The 14425-nt window shown below is 36.1% G+C and overlaps 2 protein-coding genes across 3 annotated transcripts in view; one reads left to right on the top strand and one right to left on the bottom strand.

The window, feature by feature from the left end:
- The window catches only part of ARHGEF38 (Rho guanine nucleotide exchange factor 38), a 128501-nt gene extending 114915 nt beyond the window's left edge, over positions 1–13586 (top strand). The window contains exons 11-15 of one of the 2 annotated variants that reach the window (XM_077882190.1): positions 736–879; positions 1662–1860; positions 2009–2268; positions 8800–8908; positions 13045–13223. In XM_077882190.1, coding sequence (XP_077738316.1) covers positions 736–879; positions 1662–1860; positions 2009–2268; positions 8800–8908; positions 13045–13082 — 750 coding nt within the window. In that variant the 3' untranslated portion in view covers positions 13083–13223. Of the gene's footprint in view, positions 1–735; positions 880–1661; positions 1861–2008; positions 2269–8799; positions 8909–13044 lie in introns of both variants that reach the window. The other variant, XM_077882189.1, reaches the window with a different exon arrangement.
- The window catches only part of INTS12 (integrator complex subunit 12), a 37945-nt gene continuing 32446 nt past the window's right edge, over positions 8927–14425 (bottom strand). The window contains exon 9 of the mRNA XM_077882195.1: positions 8927–9023. The gene's annotated coding sequence lies outside the window, so the exon portion shown is untranslated. The remainder of the gene's footprint in view (positions 9024–14425) is intronic.

Below are 14425 nucleotides of genomic sequence, written 5' to 3' on the forward strand. Positions count from 1 at the left end.
TCTTGAAAGTCAGATAGCATCACTTCTGTGGTTCTGTTCACTTCCACGTTCTATTCATGGAGGCAATTTTTAAAACCCATGCACTTTTGAGGAGAGAGGACATGGACTCCACTTCTTGATGAGAGTCACATCAAAGAATTTACTGATTTGTTTTAAAACCACCACAGGCTCTTAACTAATGCTTCGTGTTTTAGCATTGTTCTCCTTTCCACTTTCCCACCCTACCATGTTGGAGGACCCTACTGCCATCAATTCCTGAGCCCTTCTTCCAAAATTTCATTGCTTTTTGTTTCTCTTCTATTCTTTTATTTAAGCTTGAAGCTTTATTTTTATTTTTTTTTACGGATTGTATTTATTTGAGAGAGAGAGAGAGAGCACGAACAGGGGATGGGGCAGAGGAAGAGAGAAAAGCAGATTCCCCACTGGGCAAGGAGTGTGATGTGGGGCTTGATCCCAGGATCCCAGGACCATGACTTGAGCTGAAGGCAGACACTTAACTGACTGAACCACCCCAGTGCCCCTAAGCTTGGACCTTTAAAACAGTTATCCCTATCATTTTAGTGAGGCTTTTGGAGATAGCAAATTAGACCATTTTTATCCAGAAGTTCTAATATTGCCCTAACTTTTTTGCTGTGGAGCCATCTTCTACTTTCTCTGTTTGTCATAACTCTACTAAATTCAATACCTAATATAGTTAAATAGTTGAGAACAATGCTGTATCATTTCTACCTATAGGTACCACTGTTGGCCCCGAGAATCTCTGAAATTCAGAATCAAGTACTGGAAGAGGTTCAAAATCTTAATTTTGTAAAAGACAACAGTGCCACTTTTATTGAAAGGAAACTTAGTTTTGAAAAGAAGAAACCTTTGCAAATTCCGGTGAGTTTGGTAGGATTTATGACAATGACTAGCACTTCTTTCCCTTGTTCAAGTCACATTATTTTTCACATCACTTACCTGATTCTAATATCCTATAATTTACCTATTATATATAGGATTTCTTATCTATGAGTTCTATAAGGTCATAGATTTTTACCCATTTTGTACATGATGTATTCCAAGCTGCTAAAATGATGCCTGACAACAGATATAAATATCTGTTGAATGAATAAATAGAATTGTATAGAGCAAAATCATAATAGTTCAACTCTTTCATTTTTCTAGATAAGAAATCCCAGGCTCCAGAGACAAAGTAGCTTTCTCAAAATCACTAGAGGCAGAGCAAAGAGGGGTCTAGGCCTCTTGACCCTGCCCAATTTACTGATATTATTTCCCAGAAAAAGACATGCACATGTACAATTTGCTTAATTATTATTTATCAAGTGTTCAATATGCAAGAGATTGTCTACAGTATGGAAAAAAATAAAAAATTGTTCCATCCAAGAGGGATTAGAACCTCTGCTTTCTTATACTCAGTTGAATTTTCTTTCTTCTCTGCAACACTGCCCTCATGTGCTAACTAAAGAATTTTTCACTGCATAACTCAGCCGGATGCTTCACAATAATAACTCCATCAGTGCTTCAACATTGAAATAATCCCAAGTCAATGTGTGGCTTTAACATTTAAAAAATCTCCAAAGAAGAAATATTTACTGGCTCAGTGACGATTTTATTGTATGTATACATCTATCTAAACCAAAGTTTTTCCTTACTTCTCCCAGCCAGAAGTGCCACGTCAAACTGACATTCACCGCTCCAAACTTCTATCCACATACGGTAAAGAAGAACTCTACCAAGCAAAGCGCAAGTGCAATGCTACACAAGAATATGACATCAATCTTCTGGAAGGGGAGTTGGTGGCTGTGATGGAACAGAAGGATCCACTGGGGAGTACAAGCAGGTGGCTTGTTGATACAGGAAGTAAGTTTTTTGTGTAAAATGCACAGAACTACCACGTCTTTTCAAGTTGAGATTTTTCCCAGGGGCCTCTCTTTGCTTCTCTAAACACAAATGTTTGGTAAGGGTATACAAATGACCTCGTTTCTTCTTTCTTTTTATTCCTATCCAGTTATAAGAGGCTATGTGTATTCTTCCTTCTTAAAACCCTACAATCCAGCAAAAGTGCAGAAGGTGGATGCTGAAAACAGGTTCGGTGATGATGATTTTGATAACATCAGCCTCTTTGTGTCCTCACGGCCAGCTAGTGACAGTGTCACAGGCACCCCAGAAAGTAGCATAAGTGATAGCAGCTCATCTCTTAGTGGTACATATGGAAAGTTGGAAACAAACGGCACTGATGTTGACAGTTCTCAAGAGGTAGATGAACAGGTAAGAGTTTGAACCTTGATGTAAAACTGCTTGGCTGTTCAAATCATGAAAGGTCTATCTCTCTAATAGCATTCTGTCTTACCGTAAGACTTGGCGGAAGAGTGTCAGCTTTGACAGCAAGGAGACCTCGCTTTATGAACACTTATTCTCTGTGCCCCTTTTCGCAAGGAATTTAATTCTCTGAGCCTATTTAATCAAATGAGGGAAGGAGGATGATAATTCCTTCATTGCAGACTTGATGTGAGGATTAGAGAAAATGTGTACATGTAAAGTACCCAGCACAGAGCAGACACTCTGTAAACAGTAATCATTATTATTACTACCCTGCTGGCATGTATTTAGAGTGAAGCAAAGATGGTCTTCTTATACTCCTCCATCACAGAAAGTTCAATACAACAGATTGTCACCATAAAGAACATGTGGGAAATTGTCCATGATTCCTTCAAGAGCAGTATCTTCATTAAGCTATCTATATAATTGGCCGTTTATAATCTCTTGTATAATGCCATTTACTATATATTGAAACTTTTGAGAGCTGCCTTTCCCATGCAGCACCAATGCAGAGACTATGGGGACCATTCTTTCACAAAATAAGTTGACTATGATGAAGGGTTCCTTTTGGCTACCTCAGAAAGTTTCAGTATATTTAACTGTTAATCCTCAAGTGGTGACCAACTAACTGTTTCTCTTTTTAACTTGCTTTTTTTCTTTAGCGGATATTAATTAATTTACTTTTTTTATAAGAGTAATACATGTTACTTCTGAAAAGTTAAAATGGTATAAAGATATATGTAAACTAAAAGTAAAGGTCTTTATTCCTTTCTCCCCTAACCCTACCCTTCAGAGACAGTATTAGGATTCACGTTTCAGAGATTCTCTGTGCATATACAAACAATGCAAGTGGGAATGTGTATATGTTACATAATTTGCTTTTTTCCCCCACTTAACAATGTATCTTTGACACAACAGTACCTAAATATCTACCTTATTCTTTAAAAAATTCTGCATAGTAATTTATTTTGTGGATATATCACAATTTATGTAACTATTACTCTAATAAGACATTTAGACTATTCAGGTCTTTTTATAATTTCAAACTATTTCAAGCAAGATCCTTGTTTATCTATTTTTGTGCACTTACATGAGTACATATGTAGGAAAAATTCCTAAAACTATTGGAGGGTCAAAGGGTATATATATCTAAAGTCTTGATAGGCATTGCCATACTGCCCTTCAAAAATAGTTTATCTACTTAGTTTCTTTCATTGCTGATACATTGATTGTTGTCCAATTCATGACCAGTTCTTTAAAAAAAAAAAAAAATCTAGGGATGCCTGGGTGGCTCAGTGGTTGAGCACCTGTCTTTGGCTCAGGTCATGATCTCTGCCTCTCTCTCAGTCTGGACACAGACTATCATGAATAAATAAATAAATCTTTAAAAAAATATATCTTTATTAAGGACTTATTTACATACCATAAAATTCATCCATTTTAAGTATATAATTCAATGACTTTTGGTATATTTTCAGAGCTGTGCAACTATCACCCCAATCCAAGTTTAGAATATTCCCTTCATCATGGGATGCCTGGGTGGCTCAGTGGTTAAGCGCCTGCCTTTGGCTCAGGGCATGATCCTGGAGTCCTGGGATTGAATCCCACATCGGGCTCCCTGCATGAAGCCTGCTTCTCCCTCTGCCTGTGTCTCTGCCTCTGTGTCTCTCATGAATAAATAAATAAAATCTTAAAAAAAATATATTCCCTTCATCCCCAAAATCCTTTGCACTCATTTGCAATCTGTTTTCTTTCTCACCCCAGCCTAAGGAAATTACTAATTTACTTTCTTTCTCCATATATTTGACTTTATTGTATATTTTGTATTAATGGATTCATACAATATGTGGGGCTTTGGAGCTGGCTTCTTTCACTTAGCATAATATTTTTGAGATTCATCCATGTCGGAATATACAAATGTATTTTGTGGGGGGGTGTTGTTTTTAAGATTTTATTTATTTATTCATGAAAGACACAGAGATAGAGAAAGGCAGAGACACAGGCAGAGGGAGAAGCAGACTCCAAGCAGGGAGCCCGATGTGGGACTTGATCCCAGGACCTCAGGACCACACCCTGAGCTGAAGGCTGATGCTCAACCACGGAGCCACCTAGGTGTCCCTGTACTTTGTTTTTTTGTTTTGTTTTGTTTTGTTTTATCACATAACAGTATTTCATCCTATGGTTATAGCATACTTTGTTTATCCATTCACCAGTTGATAGACATTTTGGGTAATTTCTATTATGAATAATGCTGGTATAAACATTTATGTACAAGTCTTTGTGAGGATTTCATTTCTTTTGAGTAGATATCTCACAGTAGAATTGCTTGTTGATATGGTGAATTTATGTTTAACTTTTAAGAGAAACTACCAGACTGTTTTTCAAAGTGGCTGCACAAATTTACATACCCACGAGCAATGCATGTGGGTTGTGGATTGCAGTTTCTTCACATCCTCACCTTATTGTCTTTTTTTATTATTATTATGATAGCCACTCTAGTGGCTGCGAAGTGGTATCTCATTGTAGTTTTTATTTGCATTTGACTAATGCTGTTGAGTATCATTCATGTGCTTACTGTCCATTCCTGCATTTTCTCTGGTGAAATGTATATTCAAATATTTGCCCATTTTATAAATTCAGTCATTTTACTTATTATCCAATTGTAAGACTTCTTTATGTACTTTGGATGCAAGTTCTTTATCAAATATAATTTGTAAATGATTTCTCCCAGTCATGACTGATTCTTAATTCATCTGGACATTGATCTATGTTTTTATCACTCTTTTGAAGTTTCAAAACACTATTTTTCTATTACTTGTTCACTCTTAGTTTATTCAAAGTTTCTAGAAAAGAGAATAATATTGTAATACCAATAGATTTTTTTTTTTTGCCTCTGTATTCTGTGTATTCACACACACAGAGAAAGAGAGAGAGAGAGAGAGAGAGAGGCAGAGACACAGGCAGAAGAAGAAGCAGCAGGCTCCATGCAGGGAACCCGACACAGGATTCGATCCTGGGTCTCCAGGATCACACCCTGGGCTGAAAGCAGCACTAAACCGCTGAGCCACCGGGGCTGCCCAGTAATACCAATAGGTTAATGAAATTTTACCAGTGAAATCTATTTGGGATTACATATCCTGGCCGACTTTGACTTATCCCAATAAGTCAGTATATTATTATCCCAATAATAGAAGGGCAGAAATTTGAGGACAAAATTTGTCAAGACATCCTAAAGCTGGCTTAACATTGAGCTCTAATTATTGGCTCCACAGGGACTTAAGTACCTCAAGTAGGCTCTTTGGGCATGGGATTTGTAGTCTACTTCCTAATAGCTGCTGCAAAGTAATTCCCTTTGAGTAATCCTATCAATATGTTTCATATGAATTAGGTCCATTAGAAGGTTCCATTACCAAGAGAGGAAAAAAATGAGATAATTTTCTTTTGCTCAAAACAAAGTATATTGATAGTATCTCTTCATAGAGTGCTACTTGCTTTTTCCCTCCGAGTTTGGAATCAATTCAAAATAGACCTTGGGGTCAGGGACATACATATAAGCATTATTCCTAACAAAACTGGACTAGAAAATGCAGCTTGGATCAATGTCCACGTAGGATCCCTGAATACTTTCCTTTTTGTTAAAATAATTGAGTCCAAATTGCAAGACTCTCACGCATATGAGCAAAGTCTATCCCAGTAAATTTTTTTTAAGAATTTCATCCATTTATTCATGAGATCCCAGTAAATTTTTTTTTTTTTTAAGATTTCATCCATTTATTCATGAGAGACACGGAGAGCGAGAGAGGCAGAGACATAGGCAGAGGGAGAAGCAGCCCATGCAGGGAGCCTAATGTGGGACTTGATCCTGGGAATCCAGGATCACGCCCTGAGCCAAAGGCAGGCGCTAAACCATTGAGCCACCTGGGTGTCCCAATATCCCAGTAAATTTACCATAAGTTGAAGACAATGCACCTGTTAGAAACCCCAGTTCAAGAGAGAGAAGAAAAGACCACATAGGAATATTTCCCTTAACGTCTTAATTCCAGTCAATAGAGGTACATGGGCTAGTGGTTTTCAGACTTTTCCAATTATGCAACTACTGTTCAGCCCTCGAAACAGAAGGAAAACCTTGGATGATCTTCCTAATCCTTATCAGAAGGCTGATATTTTCATTCTGTTGACTCCTAGAAGGTGTGAAGAAGAAAATGTTTAACTCTCATACCTATGGTGTGACAATCTAATAGAACAATGAATGCATTATAGAGGTTCCTATAAGGTGATTGAAAGTGGGAGTAAATTGTATCTTTTTTTTTGTGAACAGTGAGAATACACTGTACATTGTAATATGCACATTTGAGGTCCACTACAAACTAATTTTCTGTGTGGCTATTTAGACTTTGTTCTTGGTTGTATTTTATTATCAGGAACATCAACTGAAACATTGGTTTAACTGAATGACAATTTGAGTCATCATTTCTTCCCTATCCTTTCCTACTATGGCAGTTGCACTTTTGCACTTTTTTTTTTTTTTTGCTTTCTTCCAGAATTGAAATAGCATATTGCCATTGGTTTTATAGGCTGTAATCTACTCTTATTGATGGTTATAGTGGACCCTGACAAGAAGGACAGGTAGATGGGTAGTCTTGACCTATACCTGATATTCAGGGGGCATCACTGGGGTCCTAAAAATCAGTCATAAATAGGCAAGTTCAGACTGACTTCGGAGTAGTGGCTCCGAAATTAATTTTTATACTCAAGCTGAGTTTTTAATGTGGATTCCACAAATAAATGGAATCTATGAATGGGCTTTGAAGGATTTATAAATCCCCTCAAATACATTGGAAATGTTGTGCTTATATGCATAACTATAGTAAAAGTCCATAGCTTTCAACAGATTTTCAAAGGGGAATTTTATTTTAAAAGGTTAGAAACCATTGCTCTCAAGACTTAACTTGCTTATCCATTCTCCCATCCACTCAAGAAAAAAGATAGTTGGATTAAGAGCCTCCTGCATTTCCTAGAATGGTTCTAGTGGATCAGAAGTCTTATGTGCAAGGTGAAAATATAACTTATTATCTATAATGGGACGCTTTTGTTAGTGAAAGAGAGTGCTTACTGGGTGAGGTAGCTATGACAGGTGTAATTAGGAGGTATGGTCAGTTTGCTTACTGGGGCCTAAGGACCAATCAATTCAGATTCCTCCATGCATATCCCACACAGAAAGCATACATAGGCTTTCCCTGGATGTTTTAGAAGCTCTCTAAATGATGATCCAGCACCTTTGTAGAATAATGGGGAAGAGGTCATGGATTTTTGCAACCTGGCATTTATACTAAAGGACTTAATCTTTAATTTCTTTACTCACTACTTTATGTTCTATCAAAAAAATTAACAAAAGCCAACAATTATGCCATCCTACTCTAATGTATTCTCCCCTTTCACCCGTCAAAGATCAATGACATGATTTGTATTAGTTTTCTCTGCCATGTAACAAATTGTCACAAACTAAGTGGCTTAAAGAACATAAATGCATTATCTCACCATTTCTGTGGTCAGAAGTCCAGGTACAGCTTAGCTAGGTGCTCTGCTTGGCATGTCACATAGCTGCAATCCAGATGCTTGCTGGGCTGTCCTCCTTTCTGAAACCCTGAGTTCTCTTCCAAGCTTGTGGTTGTTGGCAAAACTCAGTTCCTTGTTTTAGAAGGACTGAGGCCTCCATTTTCTTGTTGGCCATCAGCCAAGGACCATTTTCGCTAACTGGATGCTGCTCTCAGACCCTTACCATGTGGCTATGTCTGTAGGCAGTTCACAGAATGACTGCTTCTTCAAGGCCAGCAGATGAGCATCTCTCTGGTTTTAAATCTTTCCCTTCAGAAATGGCCTGAATTCTCTCTTAAAGGGCTCACCTGATTACGTCAGGCACACTCAGCATAATCTTTGACTGGCTCAAAGTCAGTGTATTAGGGACCTTATTATGTAGGACATGTTCAACAGGCAATGTCCGCGTTAGAGTTCTGCCTACCACAATATCTAAGATGCCTTGCTTGGTAAGCAAAGTATAAGACTAACATGATGCAATTTTCAGCACTTCTCAAAGTGGACCAGATTTAATAACAGCTAAACCCAGTTTTAGAGGGAGGTTTAATGTCTGAGAATCAGTGCTGCTTCCTTTTCATGTAAATAGTACTGAGAACATAAGTTTTGAATTAGGAACTTCTAAAACAGTTAGTTGTTATGGCCCTAATCCTAAATTCACTGTCTGGTCCTTCATCTTTACATGTTTCAACTACTTTTGATGATGATGCTACATGTCTAGTTTATCACTGTTTTAGAAAGTGCTTAAAAGCCAGCAGGTCATAACATAATGTATTTAAATAGTCATTAAAATGATGCTTTAGAGAGCTATTTTTTGACATATTTTAAAGTAAAAGGCAGGCTGCAAAAATTATGTATACTATAATTCCGTGTTTATTGGCACTTTAGGTAGATAGGCAGAAAGAAAAGAAGGAACAAGGATGGAAGGAAGGAAGGAAGGAAGGAAGGAAAGAAGGAAGGAAGGAAGGAAGGAAGGAAAAAGGGGAAGAAATACAAGGTATTAATAGCAGTTGGGTGATTTCTCCTTACCTTTATTAAAATCATTTCTTTATAAAAATTACTTGTGTAATAACAATACATAATTGATCACTGAAGAATGTGAAAGCTTGCTCCTGGAGAGAGGAAGAGAAGAAAGAGCATTTTTCATGCAATATAACTATCTTGGCTTTCTGAACTACATATAATACTATAAATACTGGTTTCATAGCTTTTTAGTTTTGGAAAGGAAGATTAAAATATTATTTTTGTTAATTGAAGAACTGGGATGAAATCAATAAAATGAGATTCACTGAAGACAGCTAATGTGGCTCACTAAGGGAGGAATAATTAAGTACACAAATATAGAATAAGGGAATACTGAACTGTCAATGCTACTACAGGGAAGGATCTCGTGGTTATAAAAAGTGGCTAATAAATTGAATATGAGTCAATAATACAATACAGAGTGTTATTTAAAAAAATTAAATGCCATAGAGAACTGGGTTGTATTCATAGACTATTGTACATAAAATGAACCAGAGCTTTAGAGAATGCAAAGAAGCAACTAAGAAAATATATTTTAATAAATGCTGAGGAAAGAGGAAGGATCAGGTGTTTATGGCTTAACTTAATAAAATTTAATTAATGTGTCCGGACCAAAACATTAACATTGAAGGTTAAAAAGATAGAGCCTAGAACAATTAAAATATTCCAAAAAATAAGAAATTTTTCAGCTTTTACATATAACAGACTGAAAACTTCTAACTTGTGGTCTAATGTTATCAACTGCTGTCTCTTTAAAATTGAGTATCTATCTTATGTTAAATGGGAGGCATAAACATAAAACTAAAATATGCTCATCCTAAATTAATTTCGGACCATGATCCCTCAAAGTATTTAAAGTATGTAATTTTGTGCTTTAAATTCACAATTTCATGAGGATTTATATTTAGTGTTTCAAATACATGCTCTGCTGTATTTCATACCACATAGATTTTTTAAAGACTTATTTATCTATTTTATTTATTTATTTATTTATTTATTTATTTATTTATTTGACACAGAGAGAGTGTGAGCAAGCAAGCATGAGCACACAAGTGGGAGGAAGGGCAAAGGGAGAGGGAGAGACAGAACCTTCAGCCGACTCCCCACTTAGGATGGAGCTGGGCACAGAGCTGTATCTTACAACACTAAGATCATGACCTGAACCAAAATCAAGAGTCAGATGCTTAACCAACTGAGCCAGCCAGGCACCCCTCATACTAAATAGATTTAAGTGGAAGATTTTATATTCCCTTTGAGAGAAAATGTGCCAAAGTGAAAGACCACCACAAATATTTAGGAGTCATATATTAGTAGGTAATTCAACTTGCTAAACAATCTATAGCTGCATTGGCAATGCATATATATTGTGCATGAAAATTATAAAATTTGGCTAAGCAACTGTTAACATGGTCTCTTACAGAGAATCAGAAACTGTATTATGGCACATGATATTCCTGAAAGCTTTTGCCCACCAAATCCCCCATTCTGCTCTTGTGACCCTAATCAATTTCTTCATTTTCTAATCAACAAAAACATTAGCAGCAACATATTAGAGACCTTAGTCCCTTTCCACAAGAATATACTATGCATATCCTTTCTAGAAAGAGTCTGCTTCCTAAAGTAATATGAGAAATAGATCAAGCACAGAATTTGGAGTTAGAAGATGCAATCAAAAAAAAAAAAAAAAGAAGATGCAATCCTAGCAGCACGAACTCTGTGACTAAAGTAAGTCACAACTCACAATGAGGGTATAGAACATTGGACATGTAAACTGTCATGAGCATAGAAAAGTGGTTATTATTGCTGCCACTCCATTACTCAAGAATTTATAGCACCTCCCTTTTTATTTTCTTCTTTAATTTTTATTTTTAAAAAAAGTTTTAAAGATTTTATTTATTTGAGAAAGAGAGAGAGAGCAAGCTGAGTCAGGGGGAGGGGCAGAAGGAGAGAGAGAATCCTTAAGCAGACTACTCTCTGAGCAGGGAGCCTGGGGGGACTCAATCCCAGGCCCCTGGGATTATGACCTGAGCTAAAGGCAATCACTTAACTGAGCCACTGAGGCACCCCCTTTAATTTTTAAATTACAAAATAATCCATGCCCAGCCATCTGTCTTGTGTGTATCTTCTATAATGCAAGGTTATCTCTTTTACATTCTTGTGTGATATTCAAGACTTTCAGCCTTTTAAGTCAAATTAACATATATCTGAATTCCTACTGTGTACCATCATTGGTCAGTAGACAAAAATTTAAATGTTCCTTTCTCTCTCTCTCTCTCTTTTTTTAGGTAAGTTTTACCCCAACCTGGGGCTTGAACTCATAACCCCAAGATTAAGAGGCACATGCTCTAAACTGACTAAGCCAGCCAGGCACCCCATAAATGCTCCTCTCTTTGAGGTAGAGCTCATGAGAGTTGTTGAGATAAAATCAGTGATATCAAAATTTCATCAAAAGTTAAATAACAGTTCAACATCTACAGAATAACTTAAGCTGCTAACTATATAGTGCTCTCTCAACATTCCCCAGTCTCTTTTCCTACTCAGTGAAGTCATCTTATTTCTTACCGTTTCCTTTTAATATTGGCTCTCAATTTTGAGAAAGTTAATCTACTTGCCTTTCCCATATACTGTTTTCATTCTATGTACCTTGGAATATGACATTTCCACCCCCTTTATCAACTTTGTCACGTATACAAAGTTACCTCTTTAAAAAACCGGCTCATGTATATTACTTATGTGTATAGGGTGTTTTTTGTTGATTGTGTGTGTACCTTTTTGGGGCCCCATTTTTTCCTTAGCTGCATTGTAAGTTCTTGGATAATATAATATCTGGCACTTATAGGTACTTAATAAATTTTGATTAAATAAATGAATGAATAAAATGTTGTTAGTCAATTGCTTAATTTTATGATATAACATTTCTGTTATCAATCTTATGATCTTAGTGGAAGAGTGACTAAACACTTACTTAGGGGCTTCTTATGTTCTAATAATTCTGAAGTATTCCTTTGAGGTTAGAGAAAAAATCTTTTGACGGAAGTATGTTTTATTAATTTCTTCTAGGCCCCTTAAGATAATTTAAAAGTTATAAATTTAATGCATTGTCATGATAAAGGTTTAGAAAACAAGAAAAATGAAAATCATCTCTAATTCTACTACTCAAAGGAACTAATACTACTAGACTTATATTGTACATCTGATTTTATATACTTTTTTTTTTTTTACTTTCTATTTCATCATAAGCATTTGCCCATGATATTGGTCTCAGAAGACAGCATTTTTAATGACTACAAATTTCCTTAGCATAAAGATCTAGAATAGATTTTAACTATTCCCCTCTTACTGAACACTTAATGCTATTCCCATTTCCCTCTCACTTCTCATTTTGTGAATGGGCACTGCAGCAATATTATTGTGCAAAAATCTCTGCCAATGTTTCTATTTCTGTAGGAGAGATTCTTAGAGCTATTACTGAATAAAAAAAGAATTAACATTTTAAAAAGTCTTTTAGGGGTGCCTGGCTGGCTCAGTCAATAGGAGCATGCAACTCTTATTAATCTCAGGGTCATGAGTTTAAGCACCACGTTGGGTGTGGAGCCTACTTAAAAAAATAAAATAAAAAATACATCTTTTAACAGAAACTGCCAAACTGGGTGCCTGGGTGGCTCAATTAGTTAAGCATCTACCTTTGGCTCAGGCCATGATCCCAGGGCCCTGAGACTGAGTCCTGCGTCGGGCTGCCTGCTCAGTGGGCAGTCGACTTCTCCGTCTCCCTCTGCAGCTCCCCCTGCTTGTTCTCTAATAAAATAGCATCTTAAAAAAAAAAAAAAAAACAAAAACAAAAAACAACAACACACAGAGAAACCCCTGCCAGATTGCCTTCGAGCATGGACAGTTTAGACTCTTCCCCAGAGAACAGTAAGAATGCATGTTGAACTATATTCTCATCTGGGTCATGGTTTAGCAAAATAAATGCAGCAGAAGGAACTGGGGAATGTGATGTTGAAAAAATAAGAAAACTTAGCCTTCTTTCTAAAAGCTTGGATATCTTTATTATATTTGTCTAAATATTTAGGTTCTGCTTCCAATAATGTCATTTCCTTTTTTGTCTAGATTTTCTATGCAGTTCATGCCTTTCAAGCACGAAGTGACCATGAACTCAGCCTTCAGGAATACCAAAGAGTCCACATACTTAGATTTTGTGACCTAAGTGGTAATAAAGAGTGGTGGTTAGCTGAAGCTCAGGGGCAGAAAGGTTATGTGCCAGCTAACTACCTTGGGAAGATGACTTACGCTTAAGAAAAGGGGCCCCTGACATTTGTTTTCTGGCAAGTTATTGATTGACTACCTCATAAAACTTACATTACAAAATCTTGGTCTAGAAGTCAAGAAACCTCCAAACTACATGAACTGATCCTGTATCAAGTTTTAAGGAAGACTGTGGTTCCTAAAAAGATTATTTCAAAGTGTATTTTGAAGAACATGTTGAAGGAAACACTTAACAGAAGCAGCAAAACAAACACCTCAAGCTCAAAAAACAAACTGCTCAAGCTCCAACTATCAACTACTTAAAAGTGGAGATCTTTGAAAGGATAAATGTGTTATTAACACGAAAGGTTGGACTTAAGAATAAGATTTTTTCAATTTATTATGTATTTTGCCTCAAATATTTTTTCTATTTCTCTTTTCTTTTGCATATGTGCCCATATATACTTATATACATATAATCCTATTCATTATATGGTTTATATGTATATATGTATACTATATGATATAGATTATATACATATATGCATAAATCAGGGAGTATACTAAATACACATAAGAATAGGAATTAACAGCCAATTAGAAAATCTTTGATGTGAAACATCTCTATAAGTTTTGAATTAAAAAAAAAACACGGAATAACATTATAACATCTAACATTTACTGAATGCATACTACATGCCAGAAATTGTTCTAAATGCTTAAATAGGGTAACTTTTTTGATGCTCACAACATTATGACAAAACTGTTCACCAGAGAGGTGAAGTAATTTATCCTAAGTCACACTGCTAGTTAAGTGGTAGGCCTGGACTCAAACCTAAGTCTGATTCTGGGGTCCATACTCTTAACCACTATGCTGTACTAACCTTCCAGAAGAGTATACATTCGCTATAGCAAAGCACCTAGTGATACAAATAATGGACATTGATATGGACCATTTTTCTCTCAGGTCCATATTTAAATATTGAGTTTTTCAAAATCAAGGGCTATAAGAACTTTTATGATGTTAGTCTAGAGAAAATGAAGTATCTAGGTTTATTATTTTTATTTTTTGCTGTTTAAACATTTTTTAAAGCAAAATTGTTTAAAAACAATCCTACATGATCACTAATGTTACTTGAATGAAGAAGTATTTTTGGATCGCTCAATCATTTGGATGATGAATGGGGAATGTGTGTTCCATGTTCTGAGCCAAGATGTAAATATTTTTGGTTGCTGATTTGTACTC

Source organism: Canis aureus, chromosome 33 (genome assembly GCF_053574225.1).
Source record: "Canis aureus isolate CA01 chromosome 33, VMU_Caureus_v.1.0, whole genome shotgun sequence".
NCBI classification, from domain to species: Eukaryota; Metazoa; Chordata; class Mammalia; order Carnivora; family Canidae; genus Canis; species Canis aureus.